Genomic DNA, 27,423 nt, shown 5'->3' with positions numbered 1-27,423 from the left:
GTTGGTCCCAGACGGAGTGGCTTGAGTATCTCAGAAACAGCTGATTTCCTGGGATTTTCACACACAACAGCCTCTAGAGTTTACAGGGAATGATGTGAAAAACATCCAGTGCGCAGTAGTTCTGTGGGTGAAAATGCCTTATTAATGAGAGAGGTCAGAGAACGGCCATACTGTTTAAACCTAACAGGAAGGCAACAGTAACTTAAATGACCACACGTTACAACAGTGGTGCGCAGAAGAGCATCTCTGAACACACATGTTGAACCTTGAAGTAGATGGGCTACAGCAGAAGACAACGACCATGACCATACACTCAATGGCCACTTTATTAGGTATACGAGGTAACTAATAAACTGGCCAGAGTGTATTCTTCATGTATCAATTTTATTACTCTAGAGACTAAATGGTTAAGTGTCAAATGCTGTTAACTACCTAGCTGCAATACCACAGCAAACAGAACAAAACATTACTGTCTTTTCCTGATCTGAGTGCACAACCCAGGTGAATTTGATCAGCCACTGATCACGCACTGATTATGACACCAGGGCTGTGGCCAAAAACCATGACAAATCTTTGGAATTTTCCCTGACAAAATAACACAAATATATATATATATATATATATATATATATATATTTTGACATATCAGAAATTATAGATCTGCAAACCTTCCGGGGTCGTTCAGTTGGTGGGGGGTCCTCAACTGCTGCCTCAATTTCACTGGCTGGAATCCATGTATCGTAACTGGAGGGACACAATGAAGAAATAACCTCAATATCATAGAAGCGCTTATATTTTCACTTAATACGTCATAATAGTACCATAAGCCATTTCTTCACAATCACTCATTAACAAACTTTATTAAGGTATTAAAAGATTTCAGTTCCATCTTCCATTTTGCTTTTCATAATACTTTTTGATCACTCTGATAAATAAACAATTGTCGGAAAATTGTCCTGCTGAAGGGTCTCGGCCTGAAACGTTGACTGTACTCTTTTCCATAGAGGCTGCCTGGCCTGCTGAGTTCATCCAGCATTTTGTATGTGTTAATCAGAAAACTGTATTTACATATTTTACTTGTTGCAATTTTAAATGTGTTCTAAAAATGAATTTCAGTAAAGTATTTCAAAGATTAAGTCAATTTGGATTATTTTTACAGTACAAATGTTCAATGATTCATTTGATATCTGAAACATTTCAACTACAATAACTTGAGATTTGTGGTGAGAGAGAAAGAAAACAAAGATTATTTATACATATAATTATAATGGAAGAAATCTGACAGCAACTTCTGTAGTACAATGTGTAAGTACAGAAGTTCCTGTCAGTAATTTCCTGGAAATCCACAGGGTGCACTGTTTCACTGCCTTCTCCATTAAAATCAGTCAATTGATATTTCAGATATTGTTATTGTAAAAGTGTTGGCACTTGGCCAAGGGGTTAAGGCATCGGTCTAGTGATCTGAAGGTCACTAGTTCGAGCCTCAGCTGAGGCAGTGAGTTGTGTCCTTGAGCAAGGCACTTAACCACACATTGCTCTGCGACGACACTGGTGCCAAGCTGTATTGGCCCTAGTGCGCTTCCCTTGGATAACATCGGTGGTGTGGAGAGGGGAGACTTGCAGCATGGGCAACTGCCGGTCTTCCATACAACCTTGCCCAGGCCTGTGCCCTGGAAACCTTCCAAGGCGCAAATCCAGGGTCTCACGAGACTAACGGATGCCATAATTATTAATTAACAACTTCTCTCATGCTGTGCATAATAGAAGAAAAACTTAACTGCTTAAAAAGTAACCTCGTTATCTTGTGTCTACTCCGTAATATATTAAAGTGTCACTTAAAAGTTCAGCTTAATTGAAGATCACTCAGTAAGACTGACTACTCAGCCAACTTGAAAACAACTTGAAAAAAATCATGAGGTAACTACAAAAACTGAAGAAGACAGGGCAGCCAGAGGGTAGTGATTGAAGATTTTTTCTGATTGAATGTCTCTTAAACAGTGGTGTACCACAAGGATCAGTGCTGGGACCACTGATGTTTGTCGCATGTATAAATGGCTGATGGGAATGAAGGTAGACTGATTAGAAAGTTTGGTGACAACACAAAAGTTGGTCGAATAATGGATAGTGAAAAAGATTGTGATGGAGGACATAAGATCAGTTACAAAGTTGAGCAGTGCAGTGGCAGCTGGAATTTAATCTAGACAAGCATGAGATAATGCATTTTTAGACATCAAGTACCAACAGGATATTCACAGTAAATGGCAGGGATATTAGGAGAGTTGATATAGAAGGACATTGAAGTGCAAGTTCATAATTTGTATTAGGGACCACAAAGGATACTTTTCTTCCAAATACTTAGGAGGAAATTTCTGATCATCAAAGATTGGATCTTGAACATGTAGTCCAAAAGCTTAGGAATAATAGCAGAGTCAAGAGAGATGCCGGAGACACAGAATTAGGTGTCATCAGCATAAATGTGGAAACTGACACCATACTTTTGGATGTTACCAAGAAACAAAACAGATATGAAATTAGGAGGGTCAAGGATAGATTCTTGTGGGACACTAGAGGTAATAGTATGTGAATGAGAAGAGCCCATTGCTCATGATTAACTTAAAGATCTTCTTCTACATGGTTGTTAAAAACAAATGATGCTAAAAGAGCTAATCCTTTCTGACAATTACCCAGATTAGTCACTTAAATAAGATTGAAAAAGTACAGAAAAAATTTACAAGGATGTTGCCGGGACTGGGGGGCCTGAGTTATACAGAAAAATTGAATATGTTAGAACTTTATTCCCTAGAATGCAGAAGATTGAGAGGAGATTTGATAGAGATATATAAAATTATGAGGGATATGGATAGGGTAAATGCAAGCAGGCTTTTTCCTCTGAGGTTGGGTGAGACTACAACCAGAGGTCATGGTTTAAGGATGAAAGGTGAAATGTTTAAGGGGAACACGTGGGGAAACTTCGTTATTCAGAGAGTAGTGAGAATGTGGAACGAGCTGCAGCGCAAGCTGTGGATGCGATTTTGATTTCAACATTTACAAACCCCATTTCCAGAAAAGTTGGGATATTTTCCAAAATGCAATAAAAACAAAAATCTGTAATATGTTAATTCACGTGAACCTTTATTTAACTGACAAAAGTACAAAGAAAAGATTTTCAATAGTTTTACTGACCAACTTAATTGTATTTTGTAAACATACACAAATTTAGAATTTGATGGCTGCAACACACTCAACAAAAGTTGGGACAGAGGCATGTTTACCATTGTGTTACATCACCTTTCCTTTTAATAACACTTTTTAATCATTTTGGAACTGAGGATACTAATTGTAGATTTGCAATTGGAAATTTTGTCCATTTTTGCTTGATATAAGACTTCAGCTGCACAACAGTCCGTGGTCTCCGTTGTCTGATTCCCCTCTTCATGATGCGCCATACATTTTCAATAGGAGATAGATCTGGACTGGCATCAGGCCAGTCAAGCACACGCACTCTGTGTCTACAAAGCCACGTTGTTGTAGCCCGTGCAGAATGTGGTCTGGCATTGTCCTGCTGAAATAAGCATGGACATCCCGGGAAGAGACGTCGCCTTGATGGCAACATATGTCTCTCTAAAATCCTAATATACGCCTCAGAGTCAATGGTACCTTCACACACATGCAACTCACCCATGCTGTGGGCACTGATGCACCCCCATACCATCACAGATGCTGGCTTTTGCACCTTTCGCTGATAACAATCTGGATGGTCGTTTTCATCTTTGGCACGGAGAACTCGACGCCCGTTTTTCCCGAAAACTAGCTGAAATGTGGACTCATCTGACCACAGCACACGGTTCCACAGTCTTTCGGTCCATCTGAGATGAGCTCAGGCCCAGAGAACTCGCCGGCGTTTCTGCATAGAGTTGATGTATGGCTTCCTCCTTGCGTAATACAGTTTCAAATTGCATTTCTGGATGCAGCGACGGACTGTGTTGAGTGACAATGGTTTTCCGAAGTACTCCTGAGCCCAGGAAGCTATAATTGTCACAGTAGCATGACGGTTTCTTAGGCAGTGCCACCTGAGGGCTCGAAGATCACGCACATTCAACAGTGGTTTCCGACCTTGCCCTTTACGCACTGAGATGTCTCTGAATTCTCTGAATCTTTTCACAGTATTATGTACTGTAGATGTTGAAAGACCCAAATTCTCTGCAATCTTGAGTTGAGAAATGTTCCTTTTGAACTGACTAACAATTCTCTCACGAATTTTGGCACAAAGGGGTGAGCCACGACCCATCCTTGCTTGCAAAGACTAAGCCTTTGATGGACGCTACTTTTATACCCAGTCATGATACCTCACCTGCTACCAATTAGCCTGCTTAATGTGGAGTCTTCCAAACCGGTGTTACTTGAATATTCTGTGCACTTTTCAATCTTATTTTAACTCTGTCCCAACTTTTGTTGAGTGTGTTGCAGCCATCAAATTCTAAATTTGTGTATATTTACAAAATACAATTAAGTTGGTCAGTAAAACTATTGAAAATCTTTTCTTTGTACTTTTGTCAGTTAAATAAAGGTTCACATGAATTAACATACCACAGATTTTTGTTTTTATTGCATTTTGGAAAATATCCCAACTTTTCTGGAAGTGGGGTTTGTAAGAGAGTTTGGATAGGTACATGGAGGACTATGACCAAGTGCAGGTCAATAGGACTAGGCAGTTTAAATGGTTCGGCATGGAAAGGCCCATTTCTGTGCTGCAGCTTTTTTATGTCTCGAAGAACGGTTTTTTAAAAAATGTAACACACTGTAAGGTTTCACTGATATGTAATGGCTTCTTTGTAATGTTCACTGCTGAGGTAATGGTTTCTCTGTAGCAGCAATGTTTGGGTTATTGCTGGAGATAACAGTATGCATGTAGCCAATAAGAGATTGTGGTGGTGTCTTGTGATTCTGGAAGCAGTTGATTTCGCGGGCTTTTGCCAGAGGGAGAGAGAGAGATGAAGAGAGAAGACGCGAATGGAGAGATTTGGTAGACTTCCGGTTGGGGTGGACTCGGAGCGGGTGTCTGAAGGTCAGTGACGCTCGGAGGAGACTGATGGTGGAAGAAGGACTAAGGAACTGCGTGAGCTCCAACTTTGTGCACAGACAGTTTATTATTAAATCTTATGACTTGGGCCCTTTTTCTTTTATATTTTGTTTCTCTACTAACCATATAGTCAAGGTAAGAATTATAAAGCTTAATCATTTAATCACATATTGTGTACTGTTTGTAATTTCGGGGTACTGATTTGTAACAGGGGACACATCGCACAGCATCCACCCAAACAAGATTTCTTAAGTTTGGCTGGGCTGGGGGTTATCACTCCCTATATTAAGCCGCTAGGCGAAGCGAGTGTTACATAAATATAAGGAAGAACATCACATTTGATACATCTCAGCAGTTTCCATCCTTTTCAGCTTCCTACAGCTTAGGTAAAGACTCTAACTTCTCTGGTGACAATACTTACCCAAGACTTATAAAAATGAACTTTCCATTAAAAAGAAAATTCACTACAGTGTAAAAGGTTGTGTAAATCAGGACTGTACAGCTATAGAAACCAGTAACTGTTAGAAAACAAGAAAGGCACAAATGAAGTCAGCTACCACAGATATAATCCATGTGTTTAAACTGCTGAGTGGGCTTATCAACTCAGTGGTCTTGGAACTAACGCCTATGTCTCAGGGTAGGAAGTTCAACTCAACTGCATTGCTTATAAGGATTAGATCTACAAACAGAGATTATATTCTATCCAAAAAACAAGCTGTCTGTCCTCCCGTTCATTCATATCAAGATTATGGTGTGGTCCTTTTTGATTCTTAAAAATTAATTTATTATTGTGTGGGACGTCATTGGCAAAATCATAATTTATCCAGCCTATTTTCGATAAAGCGGGAGGTGAACTGCGTTCTACTGCATTCTGTTTTCTCCCACAATGTGCAGAGAATTTGAAGACTTAGACATGGTGAGGTTATTCATGCTCCTTATGGCTAAGCTTTTAGCTGCCAGAAGACAAATTCCATCACAGGGCACTCAGCCTCTGAACTGCTCTTGTATCCACTGTATTTATGTAACTGGTCCAGTTGAGATTCTGGTCCATGGCGAACACCAAGGAAGTTACCAATGGTACTGCTATGGAATATCAAGGGTATGTGGTTATCTTTTTCCTTGTGGGAAAGGCAATTATTTAATTGTGAATGTCAATGTTACTTACCATTTATCAGTCCATGTTTGAGTGTTACTGCATGCTGGAATGGGTTATTTAATATCCTGGAGTTCAAAAGTGGAAATAAACATTTGAAATATTAAAAATCCCCATTTCTCACCTTCTGATGGAAAGGAAGCCACTGATAAATTAAGTTGCAGGTATTTCGGTGCAGGATACTGTCCCAAGGAACTCTTGCAGTGATGGCTTGGGGCTGACGTCTAACAAATTTTCCTTTGTGAGAGTTTTTTCCTTAACTTCAGTTTTACCATAGCTCCTTGATGCTATTTTCAGTCAAGTGCAGCTCATATGTTAAGGGCCGTCACTTTCATCACAACTCTGGAATTCAACTCTTTGGCTATGTTTGGACCAAATCTTTATAATGTCAAGAGCAGAGTGATATTGGTAAAATCTAAACTGGACAACAATGAGCAGGTTTTGCAGGTTATTGGCTCTGTCAACTGGTAATAACTGATAGTAGGCTTCTGAAGCTGTAACTAGCAGGAATAGATTTTACTTCTTTAGTGAACAGGACAAACTTATACAATTCTCAAGAGAGCTGAAACAGTGTGGGTAGGGCGATGACCAGTTCTTCTGCTGGGCTTTTGCTATATGTACTGTTTTCATGTTTCTTGACATCACAAGTAATGAATAGAATTAACTGCAGACCATCTTCTGAGCTGGTGAGGAACTCAAGAAAAAGCTGAAAATGATTATCCAACTGGCACTTCTGGCTGAAGATTCCTGTTCTGCTTCAAATCTCTATTTCCTTACTTCCCATTCCTCATCCATGTTGAGTATTATGCAAGGTGATTCAATCAAGTTTACTTTTTTTAAAATTTTATTTCATTTTTTTAAAAGCGTATCGTACCAGACATTCAGCAATTCTTGTCTGGCACGTGGTGTCAGGATTAACTGGATCACGTTATAAACGTTCCTGACTCGACCCTTGTATTTTTTTTTACGAGGCTGAGTGGCTAGCTTGACACTCAACCCGGCACGGATGGAAAGCGTGCTTGGGGGTGGCCCGACCTGGATTCGAACTCAGGAACCTTCACTCTGGAGTCCAGCGTTGACCTCACTACGCCACCAACCGCAGTTTACTGAAAACCATCTTTCTGTGACATTTGAAAATTCTCACATCCTTTATCAAACCATTAATCCAGCAGAATATTCAAAAACCAAGATAAGCTATGCAATCATTAAGTATTTCAAAGCAGAGACTGTGACCCTTTTGTTATATGTGTAGTCCTGATTGTTTGAAATGAAAGGCACAATTGTTCACACAGTAAAATTTCCATAGCACCTCTCCATCACAGAAGTCCAATAATGTCACAGAAAGCTCCTTTTAAGAGGTTAGCTGTCCCAGAAAATTCCCATGGACTGACTGTTCACAGTTAGGGCAGCTAGCCAGTGAGTATATTTTATGTATTTTGACGGTTTTGTGAACTTTTTGATTAAGTAACTTCATTATTATTATTGCCCCAAGGCTCCTGTTGGTGACCCTTGCCCCAGGGGAGTTGCATGGCTCAGCTTGGAAACTCCTCTTTTACAGAAACCTATAATTCACCAGAAAACTTCTCCCTTCACTGAGATGAAGGGGGCCTTTCAGCCTACTGCCTCTCAACCTGAGCAAGAATTAGTTGCTCATATCTCATAATTGCTCTGAACAGAAGTCAAGAGACAGTATCTGTATTTAACATATCATATAAAGAACACTACTTCTGTCAGTGCAAGACTCCGGGAATGCTAGGTTTGATTAAGAGCTCAAATTTTGGTTTGGAGCTAGGTTTTAACTGGTCCATGCTGTTCACATATAGCTTTTTGATATACACAACATATCTAAAGGATATACATGTAACTACCTGACATACTATTTAAAGTGTAGATACATACCTGTCAGGACAATATCCCCAATGTAATAAGACCTGCTTCTCTCGCTTCATTATTGGCCGCACCCACTCTTCTAGGAGAGAAATGTACATGTTAGAGGTATAGGCTACAAATGACAATTCATGCTGTCCAATAACAGCGCTTTTGTAGACAAGAGAAATAAACCTTGACATTCAGCTGCATTGTTTTTTTTAAGTAATGGGGTGGAATTTGCAATCTTCCAACTGCTGTTTCAAAAAGCTCTTAAAAACAGTGCAACATCTTTTTACCATTGTTTAAGACTGATGCAAACACAGTGCATCAGTCTAAAACAGCACTAAAAAGGGTGCTTCATACAATATCACTCTGCTTCAGGAGTCCCAACAATCTGAGATTAATTCACATGCTAGTGCCACATTTCCCTCACAACTCTGATCTGAAAAAAATAGCCCTTAATGGGTCACTGAACTGTACAAACAGCACACTTCTTGCCCCTGCGAAGTGCTGGCAAGGAATGAGTACATGCTGCTATGAAAGGAGATGGCAGTCTTCTGTCCTCAGGAGCCAAAGGAATCTACACCGACTTTTATAGTCCAAGCCTTTGCCAGACAAACCTTAAGTACCACCTTGCTCTCAGAGTTAATGTCAAGGCCACACCAACGCTCAGAAACCTTGTCCCACTGTCTGTTGAGATATGGCACCAACATGTCTTTGCTGCTTGGTGAAGCACTGCCGAAGTTAAGAAAATTTCTAGTGATAAAGTGAGAAACCTTCATTTTTGGTCAATATGGCTTTTGTATTCATGCCTACAAGGGGCATATGGGGTGCACTGCAGGGCTCCCAACAGTGTGGGCATTCATAGATGGCACCCATGTCCTTACTGACACCTCCCTGGCAACTTTCCACCATAACTACCACCTTATTTGTCAGATGTCATTCTCCTATTCTGTAGTCATTTCTGATCTGATGAACAGACCAGTTCTGCTTGCTCTGACGTTAGTTAGCCACTGTGTCTTACCCTAGTGCAACAATTTACATATTCTAATAATCCCTCAGTTTGGATCAGTGGGGGATTTTGTTCCTGTAAGGTCTGAGGAGGGGCCAGATAAAATAGATCCCAGCCCTCTAGCAACTTGGTCCTGTGAAATAAAACTTCCACCTGAAATGTCCTCAGGGGAAACTCTGCTATATTCTGGTTGGTTTGATAACACCATGAGGGTGTTTCTATCCTCCTGAAGTGAGTGGAAGCTCATTAGCACCACGAAGAAAGGGAAACATAGGAACCTCACCCTGATTCAGTGCTATGCTCCAATAAATGACAGCAATGAAGCAATTCTACCACATACTATAGGTTGAACTAGAGACAGCATCACACCACAACTTCACTGTTGTTATGGGAAATTTGAATACCAGATTTAGATTACTTCTAATATCTCACTTTTCAAGCAGTCCCTTGAGGTTAAAACTGAATTATTTCCACTCTAGTCATGAGAAGTGGAAGATGCCTGCACATAAATTCTTTAATGCAGAGGCCACTGGACATCAGTTACAACATTGACAGACTGAGGTTTTGGTCTAATAGTAAGGAGGCTCAAGCCAATAGGACAAGCTTTGTGTATATACACATACATACACAAACACATACACTGACACCCATTCTTCCTCGTCTCCACTCCCATCTTAATCCTTACTTCTGCTTCCCACCTTCTACAGATGTGCAGCAGAGTATCCTAACAAGCTGCATCACTACATGGTACGGAAACTGCACTGCAGTAGACAAAAAGGCTCTGCAATGGGTATTCAAAACTGCCCTATGCATCACCAGCACTGTCACAAAGGACCCCACCCACATCAGAATGTCCCACTCCCATCAGGGAGGAGGCTACATAGCATCCATGCTAGACCACCAGACTCAAAAACAGTTACTTTCCCCAAGCAGTAAAGTTGAACAACACGTCCATCCACTAACCCATCCCACCACCACTACTTTATCATTTCCTGTCAGTCTTCTTAGTACAGATACTCCTGTACCTAGCATCACTTTATGTACATACAATCAATGTATTATAAGCTATCTTTATGTATTTACATTTGTTGTGATTTTTTTGATTGCATTCTTTATCTTATTGTTTTGTTTTTGTGTTGAATCAGATCCGGAGTAACAACTATTTAATTCTCCTTTACACTTGTGTACTGGAAATTACATTAAACAATCTCGAATACCCCTCTCAGATCATCGTACTCCCACTTCACTTATCCCTTTCTCTCTTTGTCCCACAACCAAGTACTTGCCCAAATGCTTTTCAACATTGTAACTTTAATGTCCCTACCACTTCATTGCATAGATTCTATATCCTCTCCATTAGCAACTCCTTGAGTGTTGCTGTCTCAAGGCCTATATACCAGATCTCTCATTATTCTCGCTTGTTGAAATGTATATATTCGCTGCATTTTGTAAGATCTAAACATTGGCCACAGTACCACAGTCGACTAATCTTAATTGCCAATTTAGCTGGCTCGATTTTCATGCCATCATAACTCCCCTTATTTATCTCTAAGTTACTTGCCTTGGACGAACAATCGTTCCAGTCAAACAGTGTAAAATTCTAATATATAACGAAGTGTAGTAATTAACCCTATCGCATTGTTTCAGCGCTCTGCAGTATCCAAGGGTATCCCGGGAGGCAGAGGCAACATGTGGGAATCTCGTGGCGAGAAGGCTGCAGGGTGCGAGCCGATGTTCAACTCCATTTCACCGATTAAAGCTTCCATTGTTCGCTGATTGTTTGCCTTTTGATCACTGATGCGATCACTCTGCAATGGAGAGGGGAAACTGCCTTTTTATCGCTGGTGATATCACTCTGCTACAGAGATGGGAGACTCCATCTTACGACCGGTGGGATCACTCTGCTACAGAGAGGGAAAGGCCTGCCACTGTGCCCAGAGAATGTTACCCAGGTTTTCTGTGTTTTGGATATGGACTTGGACTTCAGGACAAAGGAGATGGTGATGGACTAAGCCTGCACTGTTCCCTGTTAATACTGATGGTGAGGACGTGGATGTGGTGAGAATCTACAAGTACCTGGAGGTGCACATGGATGATAAGACTTGAGTGAAGCACCAACACGGAGGCTGTATACAAGAAGGGTCAGAGTCACCGCTACTTCCTGAGGAGACTGAGGTCCTTTGGAGTATGTACATCTCTCCTTCACATGTTCTACCAGTCTGTTGTCGCCAGTACAATCTTACATGCAGTGGTGTGTCGGGGCAATAGCATCAACACGGTAATGCCAACGGGCTCAATAAACTGATTAGAAAGGCTGGCTCTGTTATAGAAGTCAAACTGGACACACTGAAGGCTGTGGCAGAACAAAGGGCCCTACGGAAAATCCTGGCAATTCTGGGCAATGTTTCTCACCCTCTGCCTGCCACCTTGGCTTAGTCTATTACTAAAAGTGCTCCTCTGTTCAGCCAACTGCACTGCTCTAAAGAGCGCTAGAAGAGGTCATTCTTCCCCTTGGCCATTATGCTCTATAATGGTCAACCTATAGCCAAGGAAGTGATGACATCCTCCTGTTAGACTGCTTGAGGTAACTTTTTAAAAAAATTCTTTCTTACTTCTCTTCCAATATTTATATCTGTGCACTTGTAATGCTACTGTGACACTGTAATTTACTTTGGGATCAATAAGGTACCTATAGACTTTTTTTTCAGCCTTTTAGTTTTTTATATTCTATGTTTTTCACCCAATCTTTTTCGGGTCTTTTTGTGTGCATTGGACAAAACCATGCTCTCTGATTGGCTACAGAACACATCGTTTTAAAACCTATCCAACTAGGTAAATATTTATATAATATTTTTGAAATTAAAAGCAACATTTTTATAATATTAGTGACTGCAGGAAAGGACCTAGTCATCAGGTGCAAGATATTTCTCAGTCCTGCTGGTGTGGCTATACTGCCACTCTGCAGCAGTTACCTGAACTATCTTTCACTTTATGTACACATTAAAAATGGACTGTGCTCAAAGATACAATGTACAAATGTAGAAGTATAAATGCACCTACAAAACACTCACCCTGATAACTACATCTCTGTGTGGTTGTATTAAGTTGTGCGTAGAGCCTGGGTACTCTCACACATGGAGTGTCTCTACATGGTAAGGCTCTGCTTGTTCCTAATGTTATGAAGGACCTAGCCATATTACCACAAAATGCCCTGATCAATCGGACCATGCCATACCACCTGTCCTAGTACAAAATTCTATGCAGAGACACCTTTGAGCAAATAGAGACAACAGATCCTGTTGTATAGCTCCTCCTGCAGATTGTTAAAGCCATTTGGCAAAACTTTCTGAAAAGCATGAAGACATTACTTGGCTGATGGTATAAAGGACCCTCCCTAATAGATCCTCTATACAGAACCAGACCATTTCTACATGTTGCCCTCAAGATGTGGTGAGACAGTCCTTCTTCTTCCAAAATGTTTATCTGTTAAGAAGGCCTGGACAGGGATACAGTGATCTTTCCTGAACAGTTGCATGATACAGGGCTACGGGTCGTTTCCCAGACACACAATGAGAGATAATCAACTCTGACTGGTCTGCTGAAATATACTGGTCTTCAAGTGATTGAAAATAAAATAGTAAAATAAAACTTTATCTTGTCTCGCAAGACAATCTGGGTATCCTTGGATGCATTATGAGGTCAAGTCCCTTTTGAAGGCTAGAGCTGCAGCTTTTAGGTCCGAGAATACCAGTCGCTACACGGAATCCAGGCGCGAACTCCGGAAAGCCATTAAGGGCGCCAAGAGGTATTATCGAGCCAAGTTGGAAGCCCAGGTTAACCAGAGGGATGCCGGTAGACTACAGCAGGGTCTAAATGAGATCACTGGGCGCAAAAAAAAAAGGCTGGGAATATCAATAACTGTGGCGCTTCTCTTCTTGACAAACTTAACTTATTCTACGCAAGATTCGAACAGAAGAGGAGCGCCCCGTTCCCTCCGGATGAACCGAACCTGGTGGCATCGAGATTCATCGTCACCGAGGAGGACGTGAGAGGGGCCTTCCCGAAGATAAATCCAAGGAAGGCAACGGGCCCAGATGGCGTCCCAGGACGGGTTCTCCGGGTCTGTGCAAGCAAGTTAGCTGGAGTATTTGCTGACATCTTCAACTGCTCCTTGCTTCAGTCTAAGATCCCCTCGTGTTTTAAGAAGGCAACGATAATCCCAGTGTCGAAGAAGAGCAAGGTGGCATGCCTGAATGACTATCGACCTGTGGCTCTGACATCAATTGCTATGAAGTGCTTCGAGAGATTGGTTATGGTACACATCAACCACAGCCTACCGGTCAACCTTTACGCTTTGCAATTCGCCTACCGGAGCAACAGGTCAATGGCAGATGCCATCTCTCTGGCCCTACATTCCTCCTTAGAACACCTGGAGAATAAAGATGCATAAGTAAGGCTCCTTTTCATTGACTACAGCTCTGCCTTTAATACCATCATTCCAAATAAACTGATTCCTAAGCTCTGGAACCTGGGCCTCAGCACTCAGATCTGCAGCTGGATCTTCAACTTCCTCACAGATAGGACCCAGGCTGTAAAAATAGGGGACAAGCTCTCTTCTACAATCACTCTGAGCACTGGTGCCCCACAAGGCTGTGTACTCAGCCCCCTGCTGTACTCACTGTACACCCATGATTGTGTAGTCAAGCTTCCATCAAACTCAGTATGTAAGTTTGCTGATGACACAACAATTGTAGGCCGTATCTCGGGTAATGATGAGTTTGAGTACAGAGAGGAAATTAAGAACCTGGTGGCATGGTGTGAAGACAATAACTTATCCCTCAACGTCAGCAAGACGAAGGAATTGGTTGTTGACTTCAGAAGGAGTAGCGGACCGCACAACCCAATTTACATTGGTGGTGCACAAGTGGAACAGGTCAAAAGCTTTAAGTTCCTCGGGGTCAATATCACAAACGACCTGACTTGGTCCAACCAAGCAGAGTCCACTGCCAAGAAGGCCCACCAGCTCCTTTACTTCCTGAGAAAGCTAAAGAAATTTGGCCTGTCCCCTAAAACCCTCACTAATTTTTATAGATGCACCGTAGAAAGCATTCTTCTAGGGTGCATCACAACCTGGTATGGAAGTTGTCCTGTCCAAGACCGGAAGAAGTTGCAGAAGATCGGGAACACGCTGCAGCACATCACACAAACCAATCTTCCGTCCTTGGACTCACTTTACACAGCACGCTGTTGGAGCAGTGCTGCCAGGATAATCAAGGACACGACCCACCAAGCCAACACACTTTTCGTCCCTCTTCCCTCCGGGAGAAGGCTCAGGAGCTAGAAGACTCATACGGCCAGATTTGGGAACAGCTTCTTTCCAACTGTGATAAGACTGCTGAACGGATCCTGACCTGGATCTGGGCCATACCCTCCAAATATCCGGACCTGCCTCTTGGTTTTTTTGCACTACCTTACTTTCCCTTTTCTATTTTCTATTTATGATTTATAATTTCAATTTTTAATATTTACTATCGATTTGTACTCCAGGGAGCGCAAAGCGCAGAATCAAATATCGCTGTGATGACTGTACGCTCTAGTATCAATTGTTTGGTGACAATAAAGTATGGAGGTGTGCATGATTGAAGATTGAGATGGACACATTCCACATCTAGCACTATGTGCTAAAGGATGCACTGAAGTTTAGTGCAACTGTCGTCACAATGGCCACAATTTAACGTCCTCCCATTATTGCATGCTGAGGGGTCGGAGCACATGCCAGAATCCCTCAGAATGCTCAAGAAGTTTATTTTAAAAAAATTAATACCATACTGATATAATATAAATTTTTAAAGTGTAATGATCACTCTTGTATTAAGAATGGTGATTAGTGTATTGTATTTATAAAATTTGCAAATGTTCCAAGTTACATTTTGAAAGGCAGATATAACCAAAACAATGACCTTACAGTCCGATGGTAAAGGTTGGCATTGAATAATGATGAACAATTATACTGGACAAGATCAGGAAGTAGAATCAGTAAGGTGGAGAAGCAATACACAAGGCAAAGGAAAACCAGCAACTGTAGTGTCTAAGCTCTCTAACAGGAGCTATGCTGCTTAGGCAATTTGTTTTTATTTGATAGGGTGAATGCTGAGAGGATATGCCTTTAGTAGGGGTATCCGGGGGAGATTGTTTCAGCGTGAGGAGTTACATAATTTAAATGGAGATGAGGTGGGGTTTCTCTCTCAGAGGGTTATGAATCTTTGGAACTCTATAGCAGAGAAGTGTGTGGGTTGAGTATATTCAAAGTGGAGAATGAAAGACATTTAAACTATTAGGGTGTACAAAATAATCAAAGGGCATGGGAAAAGCAAATGAAAAAGGTGTTTGGGTTAAGATCAGATATGCATTAATATGATTGAACAGCAAAGCAGAGCCAAGTGATTAATTGGCCTACTCCTACTCCTGTTTCTCAGATTTCTTTTGATCCAGTTTTAATCTAGAAATAGGATGCAACTGCAACAAAGATAATGCCATAACTATGAAAGTTTTAACATATTTACCAAATCTTTGTCTCCTGTTATTAATTCACCAGCCTTGAACTCTAGGTCTCATACCTACCTTAGTTACTTTATTTTAAGAAAATATCCATAGAAGCACTTATTGTTCATGTTGATATTACAAGCAAGTTTTCTTTCAAAATCAATTTTCTCTCTTGACCTTCATAGTGTTTCACTGCTGGATTCACAACACAGAGCTCTCAGTAAACACACACCTTACACATGCCCATTTACACACACACACACACACACACACACGTCATTCTGTTGTCGTTGCGCTGAGAGCACGCACTTCAATGTCCTCCCCGGTATGTTCTCATAATGGGTCCTAAACTGAGCTAATGCACTCAGGTTGGCTTTACGATGCCTTTTCCACCATACACAGTGGAATATTCCATTTCTTTAGTAATGGGGATATGTAAATGTTTGATTTTTGACATATGTAATAAACATCCTTACAATGAAGTGCTGAGCAACTCCAGCCATTTTTTCCTTTGGTCATAATCCACGTATCTAACATTCCCAAATAGAAAATTCAGAGACCCTTCATAGAACCACTAACAAGCAAATTTCTTTCTGTTTTGATTTCACTAGATTGATTCCAAGGTTGAGACCATTGTCCCATAAAGAGAGATCCAGTAGAATGGAATCAATCATACTGAAATAAAATTCTGAGAAGGCTTGACTAGATGGTGAAAGGCTGTAGGTGATTCTGATGGAGATGAAGGGAAATTACTTGATGTAGAAGATAGTGAATTTTTGAAATTCTCTACCTCACACATCTCCAAATGGTCAGTTGTTCAGCATTTAAAAATCCTTGGACAATAAAGGATTCAAGGGATATGGGGAAATGACAATCAGCCATAATATTGAATGCCTTTCCAGGATCAAGGTTCGTAAGGACTACACTTGTTCCTACTCCTACTTCTTTAGTTCCTGTGTGCGCTGATAATCTCTTCCTAAAATTTATTGAATCAAAGTGTTTCATTAAAACAACACATATTACAAGCTATTCTAATCTTCAGATTTATGGCATAGAATTTCCAGCAGGGATGAATAGCCCAAACTCATTGTTTTCTCTTTCAATTTTCCAGTTATTTCTGAAGACATTACAACCTGCAATAATTACAAGCATAGCTGAGTCAAAAACTGCTCATTTTATTGACAAAAGCAAAAAAAAAACTGCCTTATTCACCTCTGAAAATCTCTTAAGCTTTTATTTTACATTTAGCACACATCTGTTCCTCACATTGCACCATCAGATTCTAATTCAGAATCAGGTTTATTATCACCAGCATGTGATTTTGATAACCTTCTCAGTGATCACAAATTCTATAATCAGTTCCTAAAACAATGCTTAAGTAGCAGTGCTGCAAACCTATGTATTATCATAAGTTTCTAAAATTTAGAAACAACATCCCACTGTGCACCTAAATCCACTGCAGAGCTAATCATTTTGGTATCAGAACTTAGAAATAAGGAAGGGAAGTAAAAAGTAAAAAAAAATGACATAAACACGAGATTTTGTGATGCTGAAAATCCAGATACACACACACAAAATGCTGGACAAAATCAGGTTAGGCAGCATATATATTCATGAATAAACAGTCGACGTTTTGGGCCAAGACCCTTCATCAGGGCTGGAGAGGAAAGGGGAAGATGCCAGAATGAGGTGGGGGAGGGGAAGGCTAGAAGGTGATAGGTGAAAAAGATAAAGGGCTGGAGAAGGAATCGGATAGGAAAGGAGAGTGGACCATGGAAGAAGGGGAAGGAGGAGGGGCATCAGGGGGAGGTGATAGGCAGGTGAGAAAAGGTAAGAAGCCATAGTGGGATATTGAAGAGGGAAAGTAGAGGGAAAGTAATGCTGATGTGACACTGCAATTTCTTTTGGGATCAACAAAATATCTGTCTATGAATTACTTGAGGGGCATCAAAGGTGGAAGTCAACTGGGAATTTCAACACTTTGTTTGACCTCAAGCCATTAGACTTTGGGATCTGAAGCTAATGATAATATATTACAATGAAAGACCATGGACCTAAAACATTACTGCTATTTTCCTCTCCACAGATGCTGTCTGACCTGATGAGTATTTCCAGCATCTGCAGTATTTTGCATTTGTATTACATATTTTTGTCCTTCCTCTAAAGGATCTGTCCACCAATGGGATAGGACGTACTTGGGGAGGACAAACAAGATTTGTTATATTTGCCAACACTGTTGTTTTTAACTTACTGAACCTCTCTAAAGATATTAGCAGCTATCATTTTGAAATGTTGACAGGACTGACATTTTCTGGGATTTACCCTAATGACTGTGATTCGGGAATTATTTTCCATATTATTTCTCATTTCTTTACAACACAGCAGGAGACATTCAGCACTTCGGGTCTATGCCAGCTATACCATTCCCCCACTTGTTCCATTATCTATGATCACTAACATACCAATCAATTCCCTCCCCTGCTCCAGTAGTTCTCCAACAGAAACTTTGATAAATTTGCATTCAATTAATTGGATATCAGAGGGTCAATTAAAGTATTTTCTGGTTGAGCTGGACTAGGACAGGTGCAAAGCCTAGGGACAGAGAAAAAAACATTAAGATGAGAAGGGAAGAAAAACAATAATGTGGGAGCAGAAAGCAAATAATGGGGCACATCCAGGAAACAAAGTGATGGAAGGATTCACTGAGCATTACCAGAGTATTCAACAATTAAGGGCCAATTTCAAGGATAGGGCTGTGAAGAACCAGGAGAATATCTAGAGTGACATTGAGATTTTTTTTCTTTGAATGTTTCTTTGTTATGAAAACAATGGAAGTAAGACACAGGAGCAGAATTATGTCATGTGGCCCATCGAGTCTGCTCTACAGGGAAATGAGGTATACTTCAGACAATCAGATTCACTTGCTGGTATTGTTAATCAGAGGAGAGAAGTTACAACGTTAAACTATTTTAATGAAACTCATTGCTGGCTAGGACAGAATTGGTCTTCAATTTCAATTAAATATTTGAAGAGCAAGCCTGGTCAAAGTCTGTCCTGATTCCACAAACAAAATATCCCATTACTGTAAATTTTCCACAACGTACTTATGTGAAGTACAAAACCAATATACCAAAGTAAAAAACAAATGATCCGATCATTAAGTTCTTGAGATAAGTGTATGCTTTTCACAAGTGCAATGACCAGTAATCATACTTATTTAAAGTTTACTACCATTGTGAAATGTTCCCTAGATATCCCATGCTTTTCAAAGGGAAAGAGTTCACTATTATTTTTGGCTGGTGGCCCAATCGAATCGAGGGAAGAGGCTATATACAGGTTGGGATGAGAGATTTAAAAAGCAGCACTCGTGGGTCTTTGGCCTTTTTGCAGTCCAATCGAATCTCAATTCATTAGCAAGGGCAAATGAAAATAAGGTAGGGACAAGCAGAGTTGCCACTGTGTGAGTGGACCTGTGTAAGAGTAGCGAGGCTTTGGCTCAACAGGGTTAGCACGGTAAGTTTCTGGTAAATCTCTTCTTCTGCATTCTTCATCAGTTACTGCAGTGAGAATGGCTCAAGGGGCTGTGCTGTGTGAGATGTGAGAATCCTGGGAGACCTCCAGCCTCCTGGATAACCACATCTGCACCAGGTGCACCAAGCTGCAGCTTCTCAGAGAAAGTGTTAAGGAACTGAAGCTGCAGCTCAATGACCTTTGGTTCATACAGGAAACTAAGTAGGTGATAGATAGGACCTATAGGGATGTACTCACCCCAAAGTTGCAGGAGGCAGGTACCCCGGTGACTGTCAAGAGAGGGAAAGGAAAAGGACAGCCAGTGCAGAGTTCCCCTGTGGCCATTCCCCTCAATAATAAATATTCTGCTTTGGATACTGTTGAGGGGTACAACCTCCTGAGGTGAGCTGTAGTGACCAGGTTCTGACAATGAGTCTGGTGCTGTAACTCAGAAAGGAAATGGGGAGAAGAGGACTACAGTAGTGATAGGGGATTCCACAGTTAGAGGCGTTGACACTAGATTCTGTGGACATGAAAGAGACCCAGATGGTATGTTGCCTCCTAGGTGCCAGGGTCAGAGATGTCACGGATTTGGTCCATGGCATTCTAATGGGCGAGCAGCCAAAAGTCTTGGTACATGTTGACTCTAATGACATAGGTAGAATCCTGAAGAGCAAATTTAGGATTTAGGGAGCCAAGTAAAGCTGAAAAGCAGGACCCCAAGGATAGTAATCTCTGGATTGCTGCCTGTGCCACGTACCAGTGAGGGTAAGAATAGGATGATTTGGCAGGTGAATGCGTGACTGAGGAACTGGTGCAGGGGGCAGGGGTTCAGATTTCTGGATCATTCTGATCTCTTCTGGAGAAGGTATGACCTGTACAAAAAGGGATGGGTTATACCTGAACCCAAGGGTGACCAATATCTTTGCTGGCAGATTTGCTAGAGCCATTAGGGAGGATTTAAACTAAATTGACAGGGGGGTGGGAAACAGACTGATAGGGCTGAGGATGGGGCAGTTGGTGTACAACTAGATGCAGTGTGCAGTGAAACTGAGGAAGGACAAGCAGATGATGGGGCAAAATTGCAGTCAGTGGGATGAGTTGCAATATAACATGGGGACAAAATCTAAGAGATTTTTTGTCCCTAAGAGATAGTATTCTAAAACTTGGATGACGCTACCATGGCTGACAAGGGAAGTCAAAAACACCATACAAGCAATAGAGAGGGCATATAATAGAGCAAATATTAGTGGGAAGTTAGAGATTTAAAAAAAACAATGCAACTAAAAAAAGCCGTAAAGAGAGAAAAGATGAAATATGAAGGTAAGATCGCCAATAATATCAAAGAGGATACCACCAAGCATTTTTTTCCGGATATATAGAATAAAAGAAAGGCAAGAGCAGATATTGGACTGCCGGAAAATGACTTTGGAGATGTAGTAAATGGGGGCAAGGAAATGGCAGATGAACTTAAGTATTTTGCATCCACCTTCACAATGGAAGACACTATCAGCACGCCAGAGGTTGAGAGCATCTTGGGGCTGAAGCGAGTGTAATTGCTATTACTACTGAAAAGGTATTTGGGAATCTGAAATGTCTGAAGATGGATAAGTAATCTGGATCAGATGGACTACACCCCAGGGAGATATGGCTGTGGAGATTGTGGAGGCATTGGCAATGTTCTTTTAAGAATCACTAGATTCTGGTGTGGATCAGAAGAACTGCAGATGTCACTCCATTCTTCTGAAGGAAGTGAGGCAGAAGGAAGGAAATTATAGGCCAGTTAGCCTGACTTCAGTGGATGGGAAGATGTTGCAGTCCGATTGTTAATGATGAAGTCTCAGCCCCAAGATAAAATAGGTCAAAGTCAGCATGGTTTCCTTAAGGGGAAGTAGTGCCTGACAAATCTGTTGGAATTCTTTATGGAAACAACAAGCAGGATAGACAAAGGAGAATCGGAGGATGTTATTTACTTGAATTTGCAGAAGGCCGTTGATAAGGTGCTGCACATGAGGCTACTTAACAAGATAAGAACCCAAGGCATTACCGTAAAGATACTAGCAAGGATAGAGAATTGGCTGATTGGCTGGAGGTAAAGAGTGGGAATAAAGGGTGTCTTCTCTGGCTGGCTGTCAGTGACTAGTGGAACAACTTCTTTTTACATTATATGTCAATGACTTGGATGACAGATTTGACGGTTTTGTGGCCAAGTTTGCAGGCACTATGCAGATAAGTGAAGGAGCAGGTAGTGTTGAGGAAGTAGGGAGGCTGCAGAAGGACTCAGAGAGATTAGGACAATGGGAAGGAAAATAGGTGGTATATGGAATACAGTGTCAGGAAGTGTATGGTCATGCACTTTGGTAGAAGGATCGAAAGCATAGATTTTTTCTAAATGGGCAGAAAATTCAAAAATCCGAGGTGCAAAGGAAGTTGGGAGCCCTCATGTAGGATTCCCTAAAGGTCATCTTGCAGACTGAGCTGGTGGTCAGGAAGGCAAATGCAATATTAGCATTCATTTCGAAAGGATTAGAATATAAAAGCAAGGATGTAATGCTGAGGCTTTATAAGGCACTGGTGAGGCCTCACTTGCAGTATTGTGAGCAGTTTTGGACCCCTTACCTAAGAAAGGATGTACTGACGTTGGAGAGGGCTCAGAAAAGGCTCACGAGTATGATTACAGGAATGTAAAAGTTATTGTATGAGAAGCATTTGATGATTCTGGACATGTACTCGCTGAAATTTAGAAGAATTGAAACCTACAGAATTTTGAAAGGCCTAGTTAGAGTGAATGCTTCCTATAGTGGGGGAATTCTTGGACTAGAGGGTACAGCCTCATAATAGAGGGATATCCATTTAGAACGGTGATGAAGAGGAATTTCTTGAGCCAGAGGGAGGGGAATCCATGGAATTCTTTGCTACAGGCATCTGTAAAGGCCAGGTCACTGGGTGTATTTAAGGTGGAGGTTGATAGGTTCTTGGTTAATGAGGGTGTGAAAGGTTACAGGGAGAGGGAAGGAGAATGGGGTTGAGAGAGAAAATGGATCAGCTATGATAAAGTGGCAGAGCAGACTCGATGGGCCAAATGGCCCAATTCTGCTACCTTTTATACTCTTATTATGAAAAACCAGTTCAAAATCACTAAAAATTCTAATTTCAATCAACTCAGCATAAACAGCATTCAGAAATAAAACCTATCAACATGTATTCTCATATTGCAATCAGATGAATTGTAATCACTCTTTCATCCAAAGCTGCAAAATTAAATCACACAAGTAACTGACTGAGAATTAAGATAGAATTACACAGAATTAAGACAGAAAACCATAAAACTCACCTTCTTCCATACTGCCAGGAATAGGGTACACAACATGTGATGCATTTGATTTGTCCTCAGTAACAGTACCCTATTAGAAAACATTTAAATAATTAACATTTAGAAAGACAGACCCTCGTTGATGGAAAATCATGAAATATGAGAACAAAATCTCTCTCAGTGAAATATAACCATTTATACCTGATCAAGGAATTAGAATACGGCTATTTCAACAAAGGCACAATGAAATGGCAGAATGAAAGGTTTGCAGCCAGGATTCCAGCTAGGGCGTTTTTCTATTGAGGGGGATGCGCTGATCGAAAACGTGGGCTACCATCATATGAAAAAGAATCAGACAGGATCACACGAGAGAAATAATAGGATATAGAGATTTCTAAGTCTTTACAGTGTGTATTCATGATTCTGATATCATTATTGCCAGCAACAGAATGGAAGCTACTCTCCTCCACCAGCTTCCTCCAAGGTAGTACATTTACACACAACATACCCATATATTGCTCCTTTACATCACATCCCAGAATTCCCGTCGACTCTACTATAAAGCACCATCACTATAAGGACTATAATGCTTCAAAGAAGGTTTACCACTGCTACCATAGTGAAACTGCAGTTTGTCTCTGAATGTGTGTCACCCACATTCTGAGAATCATTTTTAAAAAAAACTCCATCCAATTTTATTGCAAGGCAAGTCTTTTATTAACTTTCTTTCTCAGATATCATGAGTACCAATAAAACCTAAGTTATGTTTAGAGTGAGAAATAATAAAATATCTGTAATTATTTTGGCAATCCTTTGTGGACCACTCAATAATGCAGAAACAACCAGGGATGTGAGATAACAGCAGCTTATGACGAACAGAGTTGTAATGATAAGACATTTTAATTATATAGGAATTGAGTAAACATTTTTGATATCACTGGGACTGTTTCCTTTATTGGAATAAAACATCTCTAACAAAGTAGAATGCAGTATGAGATGAACTCCAAGTTACAAATCCGAACAAAAAAAAGCCAAAAGGAACATTGTAACTAGATTAAGCCAAAGAAACATCCAAGGTGATATAATAAAAACTTAATGGTGCAAAATTATGAATGCATGTGCCCATTTCTAAGGAGAATTAATTCTAGCATGTTTATATTACAGTAGACAGTAAGAGAACTAGTGTTTTGCTGCAAATAGAGCTTTAAGACATGCTGAAATATTCCAAACTCTCAGGAAACGTAGAGGAGGTTTTACCCAAACGCAGAGCAGCAGAGACGATTTAGCAGTAAGCGATAACTTTAATAGTAAACTGCAAGAGGGTTACAAGAGAGAACAGATACTTAACATGAAAAGGCAACAAGGTCACTAAAGGCTAGAAGCAACTGGATGAGGCTGGCTAGCTAGCTAGCTTGTACAAGTCAACGAGGAATGTGGATGAGAGCTGGGTTTAAATAGGCCACAGGTGATGAAGTTAAAAATGAGTTGCAGGTGACTGGAGACTGGGAGGCATGTACAGGCCTGACACACAAACAGGCTAATTCTCACAACTTTAACGAAATACAATCTTACCTGGTGTCTCTTAATAATGTCTTTCAGTTTACTCAGCAACTTAGGCTCAATGTCTGAATTTAGATAAATGTTGGGCCGAGACAAGCAGTGGTTCTGCAAAAGAGAAAAGATAACAAAGAGTGGGCATAAAATTATAAGTATAGATAGATGAGATCTATTTCTCTCAGCAAGGTGGCATAAACTTACTTAAGATAAATGGTAGAAACATTAAAGGACGGGCTGAGGAAAAAAATATCCTGAAAAGGGAGAAAGTTTTGGAACTTATTGCCTAAATATCAAGCCCTTGTTATCCACAAAGATACAGGCCCAAACCTCCAGTGGATAACAAAAAAAATGTGGATATATTAAGGCCACTGGCAATGACATCAGTTGTAATGACATGCAGGGTCTACCTGTCATAGATAATACAACTTTATCTAGATTCAGCCTACAGACACACTTCTCATCATTCTTGGCTACTTGCGGCTTCCTACAAAGATGTAAACAGCAGGGATTTCAGCAGAGTTACCTACACTACAGACCTTAGCTCTAGGCACAAATCTTCACACATTCTTCATTTTCAGCATTGCCAACACCAACTCAGTCACACATCATGAGGCACACAGTTCAGACCTCTAGTTCCAGGTGCAATAATAGTCAAATATCAACGTAGCCAGTACTTAACCTTACCTACTGCATGGGAAGTCATGTACAGTCTATGTAATATGTATAGTAATTAACCCTGGCTCTGACTGTATACCATCTATTGATATTTCATTAGTTGACAGTATAAGAAATCAAATGCAATCCATCTTATGACAAATAGAATTCACTGGACTTCAAAGGACAGGGTTCTGGAGGAACACAGTATATATAAGCACATCCAAAAAAATGTGGCAGACCTCACATAAGTGGATCTGCGAATAACTAGTCAGTGGATAATGAGGAATTGATGCAAGACTGGGGAAGAAGACACCCTCTTTATTTGATTATGTGTTTAACGCGCTGTAACATACAAGGCTGTGGACTAAAACTTAGGAAGTGGATAGAATGTTTTTTGATCACATTAGCAAAATGCATTCCCTCTTCTTGTAAAATACAAAAAATAAGTATGTGTAGCTCATTTAATACAGAAGATGTCTTTCACATAATTATCATTTTACCTGAACCAGTGTCTTTTCGATAGTCATAAACATTTCAACATTACGATCCATGCGGGAGGGGTTCTGAAAATCAAAGCGTCGCCTAAAATAAAATAGAAAAGTTTGACTGAGTCATACTGTCAGCTGGATGATGCAACTGAATCCAATACACCACAACAGAGAGCTAGCTACCTGATGTGACCAACTACAGGATAATAATAGAATTTTTAAATTTAACAACCAAGTGATTTAGTCACTTGTGATGGGAAAAGGAATGCTCCAAAGGACTGAAAAAAAAAGTTCAGAAAGGGGGCAAACAGCTAAAACAAAAACACCAACGTAGTCTGCAGAGTATTCAAAAGAGATATATTTAGAAGTACTGTACGTAGCAAGCCTTACAAAATTTTAGATAAAAACAACTTATTCTACTAATTCCTTTTAATCAATTACAGGGATGGTAAATATTATGCAGAAAAAGTTGCAATTGCTTATTTCATCATTGTGGCCTCGGGTTGTCTCAAAATGTGTCACAGCCATTGGAATTCTTGCGAAGTGTTGTCACTCAATATAGAAATAAACAGCCAAATTGCACACAACATGCTCCCTTGAAATGCAATGTGATGAAAATCTGATAATTTGCTATTGTTATATTGATTGAATGAGCTTTGACTCAGTTGGTAGCAGTTTTACCTCTGAATCAGAAAGGTCAGGATTCAAGTTACATTCCAACTGGACGAACCCAGAAACCTCGGTTAATGTTTTAATGTAATATTGGAGTGCAGTTGCCTGGGTGAGACATTAAACTGAGTGATACAAAAGATCACTTGGCACTATTTTGTAAAAAAAACCTCCTGCATCTACTTAATACTTAACTCGGCATTCACATCTATGAAATAGATCATTTGATTACAACACTGACAGATTGCTGTGCTCAAAATGGCATCCACATTTCCTAAACAACAGTGAGTACCCTTCAAAAGTACTTCTCTAAGTTCTTTACAGCTAGTGACAGCCCGCCAAGGCTGCAAAAGCCATGTAAAATTAAGCCTCTTTTCCTGTGGAACCTTTGCAAATTAAAACTCGCGTATTTTCTCACTTTCCCAGTTCTCATGTAGGGTCTTCTACCTGACGCCCTAATTCCGTTTCTCTTTCCATTAATGCTGCCTTATCAGAGTTCTGCTAATGATTGAAAGCAGACCAACAGGGTGGTAATTAGATTGGATTTGTCCTTATTTTTTTTGGACATATCTGGCCAATTTTCAACATTGTTGGGTAGACATTAGTGTTGTTACTGGAGCAGCCTGGCCAGAAGTATGGCTAGTTCTGGAACACAGATTTTCAGTACCACAGTTAAGATGTGCTCTCAGCCATTTCTTGAAATCATGTGGAGTGAATCAAATTGGCTGGAGATTTGTTTCTGTAATAGTAGGGATCTCAGGAAGGAGCTGAAGTGGATTACTGACTTAGCACTTTTAGCTGAACACATTTGCAAGTACATTGGCCTCGGAGACTTCCGGTAGCGCTCATGGAGTGAAGTCGCGTTCTTGACTCGCTCCATTACCTCTGAGTTTTTTCTCTCTATGGTCAGCTATACTTTAATTAACTATTAAGGCATCAATTTTTACAATACTTTGAATTAAACTGAATTCTCTGACAATTGGATGATACTGAGATCGGCTATGTCTAAGAACGGGAAAGACGGCAAGGATGGTAAACCTCCGGTTAAACCGAAAGCTACGGATCTCCCTCCGACTGAATCACCGGTGACTTTGGAAGCTATATCGGAGTTAATTCAGAGGGAAATTTCAACCTCTGTTAGGGAGATGATTCGTACAGAAATTATGGGCTCTGTTAAAGACCTGATTCATATGGAAATCTCAACTAAGTTCCAGAAAATTGCCGATTTAATTGATAAGATGCAAACATGTATTGCGGAACATCAGTCGGCTATATCTGGTCTTCAAAAATCCGCGCAACAAAGTGAGCTTAAGATGGGGAAAGTCGAAGAAACAATTAATGTAATGAAGAAGAAACTTGACTTTTTGACTTTTAAAAACTCTGACTTGGAATCTAGAATGCGACGGCAGAATTTACGAATGATTGGCGTCAGGGAAGCCGTGGAAGCTAACAACCCCATGAAGTATTTTTCTCAACTTTTAAAAGATGCATTCCCTACTGTATTTCCTGACCAACCACCGCTACTGGATCGTGTTCACAGAATCCCATCATACTCGTCTAGGTCAGATAGAC

The 27,423-nt window shown here is 40.5% G+C and overlaps 2 protein-coding genes across 5 annotated transcripts in view; one reads left to right on the top strand and one right to left on the bottom strand.

Moving 5' to 3' along the window:
• Positions 1–27,423, bottom strand: part of LOC134340355 (SWI/SNF complex subunit SMARCC2-like) — a 128,529-nt gene that overhangs the window by 81,295 nt on the left and 19,811 nt on the right. For all 4 annotated transcript variants that reach the window (XM_063037510.1, XM_063037507.1, XM_063037509.1 and 1 more), the window contains exons 4-8: positions 25,195–25,276; positions 24,053–24,145; positions 22,502–22,571; positions 8,133–8,202; positions 669–744 (exon numbers count right to left, since the gene is read on the bottom strand). In XM_063037510.1, the coding sequence (XP_062893580.1) occupies positions 669–744; positions 8,133–8,202; positions 22,502–22,571; positions 24,053–24,145; positions 25,195–25,276 (391 nt within the window). The remainder of the gene's footprint in view (positions 1–668; positions 745–8,132; positions 8,203–22,501; positions 22,572–24,052; positions 24,146–25,194; positions 25,277–27,423) is intronic.
• LOC134340356 (calcitonin gene-related peptide type 1 receptor-like) overlaps positions 26,044–27,423 on the top strand; it is a 122,903-nt gene continuing 121,523 nt past the window's right edge. Inside the window, exon 1 of the mRNA XM_063037512.1 lies at positions 26,044–26,135. The gene's annotated coding sequence lies outside the window, so the exon portion shown is untranslated. The remainder of the gene's footprint in view (positions 26,136–27,423) is intronic.

Source organism: Mobula hypostoma, chromosome X1 (assembly GCF_963921235.1).
Source record: "Mobula hypostoma chromosome X1, sMobHyp1.1, whole genome shotgun sequence".
Lineage (NCBI taxonomy): Eukaryota > Metazoa > Chordata > Chondrichthyes > Myliobatiformes > Myliobatidae > Mobula > Mobula hypostoma.
Note: the sequence above shows the minus strand (reverse complement) of the source record. Positions and strands in the feature narration are given on the sequence as shown.